General features: G+C 37.4%; 1 protein-coding gene across 1 annotated transcript in view; it reads right to left on the bottom strand.

Moving 5' to 3' along the window:
* LOC142923152 (uncharacterized) overlaps window positions 1–16,791 on the bottom strand; it is an 82,358-nt gene that overhangs the window by 36,351 nt on the left and 29,216 nt on the right. The window contains exons 4-5 of the mRNA XM_076064085.1: window positions 1,894–2,103; window positions 79–274 (exon numbers count right to left, since the gene is read on the bottom strand). Of these exons, the coding sequence (XP_075920200.1) occupies window positions 79–274; window positions 1,894–2,103 (406 nt within the window). The remainder of the gene's footprint in view (window positions 1–78; window positions 275–1,893; window positions 2,104–16,791) is intronic.

Here is a 16,791-nt window from a genome sequence, read left to right as displayed (position 1 = left end):
ACCCACTCACTCACTCACCCACCCACCCACTCACCCACCCCCCCACACCCACTCCCCCACACCCACCCACCCACTCACCCACGTCTCTCCCAGCGTTGTCCACCTTACGTGGTCTGCTACGGAAGGCCCTGGTGAGGAACTTGGTGAGGCCGGGCCCGGCGGGGCCGGCCACGGTGCCGGCAAACTCGGCGGTGAGCGCGGTGAGCGACGACTCCAGCCGGCGGAGCTCCAGCCGGTGAGACTCAACCACGGCCGAGCACTCACCCACCCTGGCCTGGTGAGCAGAGAGGGTGCATGGGGGTGAGGGTGAGGGTGAGGGTGGGTGGATCACTCAGTCAGTCAGTCACTCAGTCAGTCACTCACCACTCACCCACCCTGGCCTGGTGAGCAGAGAGGGTACAGGGGGTGAGGGTGAGGGTGGGTGGATCACTCAGTCACTCAGTCAGTCACTCACTCACCCACCCACCCACTCACCCACTCACCACTCACTCACCACTCACTCACTCACTCACCACTCACTCACCCACTCACCACTCACTCACCCACTCACCACTCACCCACTCACTCACCCACTCACCACTCACCCACCCTGGCCTGGTGAGCAGCGAGGGTACAGGGGGTGAGGGTGAGGGTGGGTGGATCACTCACTCACTCAGTCACTCACTCACTCACTCACCACTCACTCACTCACCCACTCACTCACCCACTCACCACTCACCCACCCTGGCCTGGTGAGCAGCGAGGGTACAGGGGGTGAGGGTGAGGGTGGGTGGATCACTCACTCACTCAGTCAGTCACTCACTCACCCACCCACCCACTCACCCACTCACCACTCACTCACCACTCACTCACTCACTCACCACTCACTCACCCACTCACCACTCACTCACCCACTCACCACTCACTCACTCAGTCACTCACTCAACACTCACTCACCCTGGCCTGGTGAGCAGCGAGGGTACAGGGGCGTAGGTGGTGAGGGAGGGGGTGAGGGTGAGGGTGAGGGTAGGTGGATCACTCAGTCAGTCAGTCACTCACTCACTCACCTACTCAGTCAGTCACTCACTCAGTCAGTCACCCACTCACTCAGTCACTCACTCAGTCAGTCAGTCAGTCACTCAGTCACTCAGTCAGTCACTCACTCACTCACTCACCACTCACTCACTCAGTCACTCACTCAGTCACTCAGTCACTCACTCAGTCACTCAGTCAGTCACTCACTCACTCACTCACCCACTCACTCACTCACCACTCACTCACCCACTCAGTCAGTCACTCACTCAGTCACTCACTCACTCACCCACTCACCACTCACTCACCCTGGCCTGGTGAGCAGCGAGGGTGCAGGGGGGTAGGTGGTGAGGGTGGGGGAAGGGGTGAGGGTGAGGGTGGGTGGATCACTCAGTCAGTCAGTCACTCAGTCACTCACCTACTCAGTCAGTCACTCACTCAGTCAGTCACTCACTCAGTCAGTCACTCACTCACTCAGTCAGTCACTCACCCACTCACCCACTCACTCACCCACTCACCCACTCACCCACTCACCCACTCACTCACTCACCCACCTACTCACTCATCCACCCACCCACCCACTCACCCACCCACCCACTCACTCACCCACCCACTCACCCACCCACTCCCCCACGCACCCACTCCCCCACCCACTCACTCACTCACCCACTCACCCCCCCACCCCCCCACCCCCCACCTCACCCCCCCCCACCTCACCCCCCCACTCCCCCACCCCCCACCTCACCCCCCCACCTCACCCCCCCCCACCTCACCCCCCCACTCCCCCACCCCCCACCTCACCCCCCCACCTCACCCCCCCCACCTCACCCCCCCACCTCACCCCCCCCCACCTCTCCCCCCCCACCTCTCCCCCCCCCCCACCTGTGCCCCCCTTCCCTGCTGCTGCTGCTGCTCCCGGGAGTGCTGCAGCTGCAGCTGGCCCTGCTGCAGGTGGCCCAGCAGCAGGGCCAGCTCCTGCCCCAGGGAGACCCGACGCAGCGAGGCCAGGGCCAGCCGCGGGACGGCGCCGCACAGCAGCTGGGAGCGGCAGAGACGAAACTCGCGGCAGAACAACTCGCGGAGAGACTCGCGCTGGGGGAGGGGCGGGGGGGGGAGGGGGGAGGGGGGTGGGGGGAGGGGGTGGGGGGAGAGATGGGGGGAGAGGGGGAGGGGGTGGGGGGAGAGATGGGGGGAGAGGGGGAGGAGATGATACTACTGATACTGATGATGATGATACTGATGATGATGATACTGATGATGATGATACTACTGATGATGATGATACTGATGATGATGATACTACTGATGATGATGATACTGATGATGATGATACTACTACTACTACTGATGATGATGATACTACTACTGATGATGATGATACTACTGATACTGATGATGATACTACTGATCATGATGATACTGATGATGATACTACTGATCATGATGATACTGATGATGATGATACTACTACTACTACTGATGATGATGATACTACTACTGATGATGATGATGATGATACTACTGATCATGATGATACTGATGATGATACTACTGATGATGATGATACTGATGATGATGATACTACTACTACTACTGATGATGATGATACTACTACTGATGATGATGATGATACTACTGATACTGATGATGATACTACTGATCATGATGATACTGATGATGATACTACTGATCATGATGATACTGATGATGATGATACTACTACTACTACTGATGATGATGATACTACTACTGATGATGATGATGATACTACTGATCATGATGATACTGATGATGATACTACTGATGATGATGATACTGATGATGATGATACTACTACTACTACTGATGATGATGATACTACTACTGATGATGATGATACTACTGATACTGATGATGATACTACTGATCATGATGATACTGATGATGATACTACTGATCATGATGATACTGATGATGATGATACTACTACTACAACTACTGATGATGATGATACTACTACTGATGATGATGATGATACTACTGATCATGATGATACTGATGATGATACTACTGATGATGATGATACTGATGATGATGATACTACTACTACTACTGATGATGATGATACTACTACTGATGATGATGATACTACTGATACTGATGATGATACTACTGATCATGATGATACTGATGATGATACTACTGATCATGATGATACTGATGATGATGATACTACTACTACTACTGATGATGATGATACTACTACTGATGATGATGATGATACTACTGATCATGATGATACTGATGATGATACTACTGATGATGATGATACTGATGATGATGATACTACTACTACTACTGATGATGATGATACTACTACTGATGATGATGATACTACTGATACTGATGATGATACTACTGATCATGATGATACTGATGATGATACTACTGATCATGATGATACTGATGATGATGATACTACTACTACAACTACTGATGATGATGATACTACTACTGATGATGATGATGATACTACTGATCATGATGATACTGATGATGATACTACTGATGATGATGATACTGATGATGATGATACTACTACTACTACTGATGATGATGATACTACTACTGATGATGATGATACTACTGATACTGATGATGATACTACTGATCATGATGATACTGATGATGATACTACTGATCATGATGATACTGATGATGATGATACTACTACTACTACTGATGATGATGATACTACTACTGATGATGATGATACTACTGATACTGATGATGATACTACTGATCATGATGATACTGATGATGATACTACTGATCATGATGATACTGATGATGATGATACTACTACTACAACTACTGATGATGATGATACTACTACTGATGATGATGATGATGATACTACTGATCATGATGATACTGATGATGATACTACTGATGATGATGATACTGATGATGATGATACTACTACTACTACTGATGATGATGATACTACTACTGATGATGATGATGATGATACTACTGATACTGATGATGATACTACTGATCATGATGATACTGATGATGATACTACTGATCATGATGATACTGATGATGATGATACTACTACTACTACTGATGATGATGATACTACTACTGATGATGATGATACTACTGATCATGATGATACTGATGATGATACTACTGATGATGATGATACTGATGATGATGATACTACTACTACTACTGATGATGATGATACTACTACTGATGATGATGATACTACTGATACTGATGATGATACTACTGATCATGATGATACTGATGATGATACTACTGATCATGATGATACTGATGATGATGATACTACTACAACTACTGATGATGATGATACTACTACTGATGATGATGATGATACTACTGATCATGATGATACTGATGATGATACTACTGATGATGATGATACTGATGATGATGATACTACTACTACTACTGATGATGATGATACTACTACTGATGATGATGATGATACTACTGATACTGATGATGATACTACTGATCATGATGATACTGATGATGATACTACTGATCATGATGATACTGATGATGATGATACTACTACTACTACTGATGATGATGATACTACTACTGATGATGATGATGATACTACTGATCATGATGATACTGATGATGATACTACTGATGATGATGATACTGATGATGATGATACTACTACTACTACTGATGATGATGATACTACTACTGATGATGATGATACTACTGATACTGATGATGATACTACTGATCATGATGATACTGATGATGATACTACTGATCATGATGATACTGATGATGATGATACTACTACTACAACTACTGATGATGATGATACTACTACTGATGATGATGATGATACTACTGATCATGATGATACTGATGATGATACTACTGATGATGATGATACTGATGATGATGATACTACTACTACTACTGATGATGATGATACTACTACTGATGATGATGATGATACTACTGATACTGATGATGATACTACTGATCATGATGATACTGATGATGATACTACTGATCATGATGATACTGATGATGATGATACTACTACTACTACTGATGATGATGATACTACTACTGATGATGATGATGATACTACTGATCATGATGATACTGATGATGATACTACTGATGATGATGATACTGATGATGATGATACTACTACTACTACTGATGATGATGATACTACTACTGATGATGATGATACTACTGATACTGATGATGATACTACTGATCATGATGATACTGATGATGATACTACTGATCATGATGATACTGATGATGATGATACTACTACTACAACTACTGATGATGATGATACTACTACTGATGATGATGATGATACTACTGATCATGATGATACTGATGATGATACTACTGATGATGATGATACTGATGATGATGATACTACTACTACTACTGATGATGATGATACTACTACTGATGATGATGATGATACTACTGATACTGATGATGATACTACTGATCATGATGATACTGATGATGATACTACTGATCATGATGATACTGATGATGATGATACTACTACTACTACTGATGATGATGATACTACTACTGATGATGATGATGATACTACTGATCATGATGATACTGATGATGATACTACTGATGATGATGATACTGATGATGATGATACTACTACTACTACTGATGATGATGATACTACTACTGATGATGATGATACTACTGATACTGATGATGATACTACTGATCATGATGATACTGATGATGATACTACTGATCATGATGATACTGATGATGATGATACTACTACTACAACTACTGATGATGATGATACTACTACTGATGATGATGATGATGATACTACTGATCATGATGATACTGATGATGATACTACTGATGATGATGATACTGATGATGATGATACTACTACTACTACTGATGATGATGATACTACTACTGATGATGATGATACTACTGATACTGATGATGATACTACTGATCATGATGATACTGATGATGATACTACTGATCATGATGATACTGATGATGATGATACTACTACTACTACTGATGATGATGATACTACTACTGATGATGATGATACTACTGATACTGATGATGATACTACTGATCATGATGATACTGATGATGATACTACTGATCATGATGATACTGATGATGATGATACTACTACTACAACTACTGATGATGATGATACTACTACTGATGATGATGATGATGATACTACTGATCATGATGATACTGATGATGATACTACTGATGATGATGATACTGATGATGATGATACTACTACTACTACTGATGATGATGATACTACTACTGATGATGATGATGATGATACTACTGATACTGATGATGATACTACTGATCATGATGATACTGATGATGATACTACTGATCATGATGATACTGATGATGATGATACTACTACTACTACTGATGATGATGATACTACTACTGATGATGATGATACTACTGATCATGATGATACTGATGATGATACTACTGATGATGATGATACTGATGATGATGATACTACTACTACTACTGATGATGATGATACTACTACTGATGATGATGATACTACTGATACTGATGATGATACTACTGATCATGATGATACTGATGATGATACTACTGATCATGATGATACTGATGATGATGATACTACTACAACTACTGATGATGATGATACTACTACTGATGATGATGATGATACTACTGATCATGATGATACTGATGATGATACTACTGATGATGATGATACTGATGATGATGATACTACTACTACTACTGATGATGATGATACTACTACTGATGATGATGATGATACTACTGATACTGATGATGATACTACTGATCATGATGATACTGATGATGATACTACTGATCATGATGATACTGATGATGATGATACTACTACTACTACTGATGATGATGATACTACTACTGATGATGATGATGATACTACTGATCATGATGATACTGATGATGATACTACTGATGATGATGATACTGATGATGATGATACTACTACTACTACTGATGATGATGATACTACTACTGATGATGATGATGATACTACTGATACTGATGATGATACTACTGATCATGATGATACTGATGATGATACTACTGATCATGATGATACTGATGATGATGATACTACTACTACTACTGATGATGATACTACTACTGATGATGATGATGATACTACTGATCATGATGATACTGATGATGATACTACTGATGATGATGATACTGATGATGATGATACTACTACTACTACTGATGATGATGATACTACTACTGATGATGATGATACTACTGATACTGATGATGATACTACTGATCATGATGATACTGATGATGATACTACTGATCATGATGATACTGATGATGATGATACTACTACTACAACTACTGATGATGATGATACTACTACTGATGATGATGATGATACTACTGATCATGATGATACTGATGATGATACTACTGATGATGATGATACTGATGATGATGATACTACTACTACTACTGATGATGATGATACTACTACTGATGATGATGATACTACTGATACTGATGATGATACTACTGATCATGATGATACTGATGATGATACTACTGATCATGATGATACTGATGATGATGATACTACTACTACTACTGATGATGATGATACTACTACTGATGATGATGATGATACTACTGATCATGATGATACTGATGATGATACTACTGATGATGATGATACTGATGATGATGATACTACTACTACTACTGATGATGATGATACTACTACTGATGATGATGATACTACTGATACTGATGATGATACTACTGATCATGATGATACTGATGATGATACTACTGATCATGATGATACTGATGATGATGATACTACTACTACAACTACTGATGATGATGATACTACTACTGATGATGATGATGATGATACTACTGATCATGATGATACTGATGATGATACTACTGATGATGATGATACTGATGATGATGATACTACTACTACTACTGATGATGATGATACTACTACTGATGATGATGATACTACTGATACTGATGATGATACTACTGATCATGATGATACTGATGATGATACTACTGATCATGATGATACTGATGATGATGATACTACTACTACTACTGATGATGATGATACTACTACTGATGATGATGATGATACTACTGATCATGATGATACTGATGATGATACTACTGATGATGATGATACTGATGATGATGATACTACTACTACTACTGATGATGATGATACTACTACTGATGATGATGATGATACTACTGATACTGATGATGATACTACTGATCATGATGATACTGATGATGATACTACTGATCATGATGATACTGATGATGATGATACTACTACTACTGATGATGATGATACTACTACTGATGATGATGATGATGATACTACTGATCATGATGATACTGATGATGATACTACTGATCATGATGATACTGATGATGATGATACTACTGATCATGATGATACTGATGATGATGATACTACTACTAATACTGATGATGATGATACTACTACTACTGATGATGATGCTACTACTACTGATGATGATGATACTGATGATGATACTACTGATGATGATGATGATACTACTACTGATGATGATGATAATACTACTACTGATGATGATGATACTACTACTGATAATGATGATACTACTACTGATGATGATGATACTGATGATGATACTACTACTGATGATGATGATGATGATACTACTACTGATGATGATGATACTGATGATGATACTACTACTGATGATGATGATGATACTACTACTGATGATGATGATAATACTACTACTGATGATGATACTGATGATGATACTACTACTGATGATGATACTACTACTGATGATGATGATACTACTACTGATGATGATGATACTACTACTGATGATGATACTACTACTGATGATGATACTACTGATGATGATGATGATACTTCTACTGATGATGATACTGATGATGATACTACTACTGATGATGATGATAATACTACTACTGATGATGATGATACTGATGATGATACTACTACTGATGATGATGATACTACTACTGATGATGATGATACTACTACTGATGATGATGATGATACTGATGATGATACTACTACTGATGATGATGATACTACTACTGATGATGATGATACTACTACTGATGATGATGATACTGATGATGATGATACTACTACTGATGATGATGATACTACTACTGATGATGATGATACTACTACTGATGATGATGATACTACTACTACTGATGATGATGCTACTACTACTGATGATGATGATACTGATGATGATACTACTACTGATGATGATACTACTACTGATGATGATGATAATACTACTACTGATGATGATGATACTGATGATGATACTACTACTGATGATGATGATGATACTACTACTGATGATGATGATACTGATGATGATACTACTACTGATGATGATGATGATACTACTACTGATGATGATGATAATACTACTACTGATGATGATACTGATGATGATACTACTACTGATGATGATACTACTACTGATGATGATGATACTACTACTGATGATGATACAGATGATGATGATACTACGACTGATCATGCTGATACTGATGATGATGATGATACTACTACTGATGATGATGATACTGATCATGATGATAATACTACTGATCATGATGATACTGATGATGATGATACTACTGATCATGATGATACTGATGATGATGATACTACTACTGATGATACTGATGATGATGATACTACTACTGATGATGATACTACTACTGATCATGATGATACTGATGATGATACTACTACTGATCATGATGATACTGATGATGATGATACTACTACTGATGATGATGATACTACTACTGCTCATGATGATGATGATGATACTACTACTGATCATGATGATACTGATGATGATGATACTACTACTGATCATGATGATGATACTACTACTGATCATGATGATACTGATGATGAAGATACTACTACTGATCATGATGATACTGATGATGATACTACTACTGATCATGATGATACTGATGATGATGATACTACTACTGATCATGATGATGATACTACTACTGATCATGATGATACTGATGATACTACTACTGATGATGATACTGATGATGATGAAACTACTACTGATCATGATGATGATACTACTACTGATCATGATGATACTGATGATGATACTACTACTGATCATGATGATAATGATACTACTACTGATGATGATACTACTACTGCTCATGATGATACTGATGATGATACTACTACTGATGATGATGATGATACTACTACTGATGATGATGATGATACTACTACTGATGATGATACTACTACTGATGATGATGATACTACTACTGATGATGATGATACTGATGATGATGATGATACTACTACTGATGATGATGATACTACTACTGATGATGATGATACTACTACTGATGATGATACTACTGATGATGATGATACTACTACTGATCATGATACTACTACTGATGATGATGATGATGATACTACTACTGATGATGATGATAATACTACTACTGATGATGATGATACTGATGATGATACTACTACTGATGATGATGATGACACTACTACTGATGATGATGATACTGATGATGATACTACTACTGATGATGATGATACTACTACTGATGATGATGATAATACTACTACTGATGATGATACTGATGATGATACTACTACTGATGATGTTACTACTACTGATGATGATGATGATACTACTACTGATGATGATGATACTGATAATGATGATAATACTACTGATCATGATGATACTGATGATGATGATGATACTACTGATCATGATGATACTGATGATGATGATACTACTACTGATGATACTGATGATGATGATACTACTACTGATGATGATGATACTACTACTGATCATGATGATACTGATGATGATACTACTACTGATCATGATGATACTGATGATGATGATACTACTACTGATGATGATGATACTACTACTGCTCATGATGATGATGATGATACTACTACTGATCATGATGATACTGATGATGATGATACTACTACTGATCATGATGATGATACTACTATTGATCATGATGATACTGATGATGATGATACTACTACTGATCATGATGATACTGATGATGATGATACTACTACTGATCATGATGATACTGATGATGATGATGATACTACTACTGATCATGATGATGATACTACTACTGATCATGATGATACTGATGATGATACTACTACTGATGATGATACTGATGATGATGATACTACTACTGATCATGATGATGATACTACTACTGATCATGATGATACTGATGATGATACTACTACTGATCATGATGATAATGATACTACTACTGATGATGATGATACTACTACTGCTCATGATGATACTGATGATGATACTACTACTGATCATGATGATACTGATGATGATGATACTACTACTGATGATGATGATACTACTACTGCTCATGATGATGATGATGATACTACTACTGATCATGATGATACTGATGATGATGATACTACTACTGATCATGATGATGATACTACTATTGATCATGATGATACTGATGATGATGATACTACTACTGATCATGATGATACTGATGATGATGATACTACTACTGATCATGATGATACTGATGATGATGATGATACTACTACTGATCATGATGATGATACTACTACTGATCATGATGATACTGATGATGATACTACTACTGATGATGATACTGATGATGATGAAACTACTACTGATCATGATGATGATACTACTACTGATCATGATGATACTGATGATGATACTACTACTGATCATGATGATAATGATACTACTACTGATGATGATGATACTACTACTGCTCATGATGATACTGATGATGATACTACTACTGATGATGATACTACTACTGATGATGATGATACTACTACTGATCATGATGATACTGATGATGATGATACTACTACTGATCATGATACTGATGATGATACTACTACTGATCATGATGATACTGATGATGATGATGATACTACTACTGATCATGATGATGATACAACTACTGATCATGATGATACTGATCATGATGATACTGATGATGATGATACTACTACTGATCATGATGATACTACTGATCATGATGATACTACTACTGATGATGATGATACTACTGATCATGATGATACTGATGATGATACTACTACTGATCATGATGATACTGATGATGATGATGATACTACTACTGATGATGATGATACTGATGATGATGATACTACTACTGATCATGATGATGATACTACTACTGATCATGATGATACTGATGATGATACTACTTCTGATCATGATGATACTGATGATGATACTACTACTGATGATGATGATACTACTACTGCTCATGATGATACTGATGATGATACTACTACTGATGATGATGATACTACTACTGATGATGATGATACTACTACTGATCATGATGATACTGATGATGATGATGATACTACTACTGATCATGATGATACTGATGATGATGATACTACTACTGATCATGATGATGATACTACTACTGATCATGATGATACTGATGATGATGATACTGATGATGATGATACTACTACTGATGATGATGATACTGATGATGATGATACTACTACTGATCATGATGATACTGATGATGATGATGATGATGATACTACTACTGATGATGATGATACTGATGATGATGATACTACTACTGATGGTGATACTACTACTGATGATACTACTACTGATGCTGATACAACTACTGATGATGATACTACTACTGATGATGATGATACTACTACTGATGATGATGATACTACTACTGATGATGATACTACTACTGATGATGATGATACTACTACTGATCATGATGATACTGATGATGATGATATTACTACTGATCATGATGATATTACTACTAATCATGATGATGATACTACTACTGATGATGATGATGATACTGATGATGATACTACTACTGATGATGATGATACTACTACTGATCATGATGATACTACTACTGATGATGATACTATTACTGATGATGATGATACTACTACTGATGATGATACTACTACTGATGATGATACTACTACTGATGATGATGATGATACTACTACTGATGATGATGATACTACTACTGATGATGATGATGATGATGATACTACTACTGATGATGATACTACTGATCATGATGATACTGATGATGATGATGATACTGATGATGATGATGATACTACTACTGATCATGATGATGATACTACTACTGATGATGATGATACTATTACTGATGATGATACTACTGATGATGATACTACTACTGATGATGATACTACTACTGATGATAATGATACTACTACTGATCATGCTGATGATACTACTACTGATGATGATGATACTACTACTGATCATGATGATACTACTACTGATGATGATGATGACACTACTACTGATGATGATGATACTGATGATGATACTACTACTGATGATGATGATACTACTACTGATCATGATGATACTACTACTGATCATGATGATGATACTACTACTGATGATGATACTACTACTGATCATGATGATACTACTACCGATCATGATGATACTGATGATGATGATACTACTACTGATGATGATGATACTACTACTGATGATGATGATACTGCTACTGATGATGATGATACTATTACTGATGATGATGATACTACTACTGATGATGATGATACTACTACTGATGATGATGATATTACTACTGATCATGATGATACTGATGATGATGATACTACGACTGATCATGATGATACTGATGATGATGATACTACTACTGATGATGATGATACTACTGCTCATGATGATACTGATGATGATACTACTACTGATGATGATGATGATACTACTACTGATGATGATGATGATACTACTACTGATCATGATGACACTGATGATGATGATACTACTACTGATCATGATGATACTGATGATGATGATACTACTACTGATCATGATGATGATACTACTACTGATGATGATGATACTGATGATGATGATACTGATGATGATGATACTACTACTGATCATGATGATACTGATGATGATGATGATGATGATACTACTACTGATGATGATGATGATACTACTACTGCTCATGATGATACTGATGATGATGATGATGATACTACTACTGATGGTGATACTACTACTGATGATACTACTACTGATGCTGATAAAACTACTGATGATGACACTACTACTGATGATGATGATACTACTACTGATGATGATGATACTACTACTGATGATGATGATGATGATACTACTACTGATGATGATACTACTACTGATGATGATGATGATACTACTACTGATCATGATGATACTGATGATGATGATATTACTACTGATCATGATGATATTACTACTGATCATGATGATACTACTACTGATCATGATGATGATACTACTACTGATGATGATGATGATACTACTACTGATCATGATGATACTACTACTGATGATGATGATACTACTACTGATGATGATGATGATACTACTACTGATGATGATGATACTACTACTGATGATGATGATGATGATACTACTACTGATGATGATGATGATACTACTACTGATGATTATGATACTACTACTGATGATGATACTACTACTGATGATGATGATGATACTACTACTGATGATGATACTACTACTGATCATGATGATACTGATGATGATGATACTGATGATGATGATGATACTACTACTGATCATGATGATGATACTACTACTGATGATGATGATGATACTATTACTGATGATGATACTACTGATGATGATACTACTACTGATGATGATACTACTACTGATGATGATACTACTACTGATCATGATGATGACACTACTACTGATGTTGATGATACTACTACTGATCATGATGATACTACTACTGATGATGATGATACTACTACTGATCATGATGATGATACTACTACTGATGATGATGATATTACTACTGATCATGATGATACTGATGATGATGATACTACGACTGATCATGATGATACTGATGATGATGATACTACTACTGATGATGATGATACTACTGCTCATGATGATACTGATGATGATACTACTACTGATGATGATGATGATACTACTACTGATGATGATGATGATACTACTACTGATCATGATGATACTGATGATGATGATACTACTACTGATCATGATGATACTGATGATGATGATACTACTACTGATCATGATGATGATACTACTACTGATGATGATGATACTGATGATGATGATACTGATGATGATGATACTACTACTGATCATGATGATACTGATGATGATGATGATGATACTACTACTGATGATGATGATGATACTACTACTGCTCATGATGATACTGATGATGATGATGATACTACTACTGATGGTGATACTACTACTGATGATACTACTACTGATGCTGATAAAACTACTGATGATGACACTACTACTGATGATGATGATACTACTACTGATGATGATGATACTACTACTGATGATGATGATGATGATACTACTACTGATGATGATACTACTACTGATGATGATGATACTACTACTGATCATGATGATACTGATGATGATGATATTACTACTGATCATGATGATATTACTACTGATCATGATGATACTACTACTGATCATGATGATGATACTACTACTGATGATGATGATACTACTACTGATCATGATGATACTACTACTGATGATGATGATACTACTACTGATGATGATGATGATACTACTACTGATGATGATGATACTACTACTGATGATGATGATGATGATACTACTACTGATGATGATGATGATACTACTACTGATGATTATGATACTACTACTGATGATGATGATACTACTACTGATGATGATGATGATACTACTACTGATGATGATACTACTACTGATCATGATGATACTGATGATGATGATACTGATGATGATGATACTACTACTGATCATGATGATGATACTACTACTGATGATGATGATGATACTATTACTGATGATGATACTACTGATGATGATACTACTACTGATGATGATACTACTACTGATGATGATACTACTACTGATCATGATGATGACACTACTACTGATGTTGATGATACTACTACTGATCATGATGATACTACTACTGATGATGATGATACTACTACTGATCATGATGATGATACTACTACTGATGATGATGATGATACTACTACTGATCATGATGATACTGATGATGATTATATTACTACTGATCATGATGATATTACTGCTGATCATGATGATACTACTACTGATCATGATGATGATACTACTACTGATGATGATGATACTACTACTGATCATGATGATACTACTACTGATGATGATGATACTATTACTGATGATGATGATGATACTACTACTGATGATGATGATACTACTACTAATGATGATGATACTACTACTGATGATGATACTACTACTGATGATGATACTACTACTGATGATTATGATACTACTACTGATGATGATACTACTACTGATGATGATACTACTACTGATGATGATGATACTACTACTG

Source organism: Petromyzon marinus, unplaced genomic scaffold (assembly GCF_048934315.1).
Source record: "Petromyzon marinus isolate PM22_M1 ecotype Great Lakes invasive population unplaced genomic scaffold, UKy_Petmar_22M1.pri1.0 PM_Scaffold_304, whole genome shotgun sequence".
NCBI classification, from domain to species: domain Eukaryota; kingdom Metazoa; phylum Chordata; class Hyperoartia; order Petromyzontiformes; family Petromyzontidae; genus Petromyzon; species Petromyzon marinus.
Note: the sequence above shows the minus strand (reverse complement) of the source record. Positions and strands in the feature narration are given on the sequence as shown.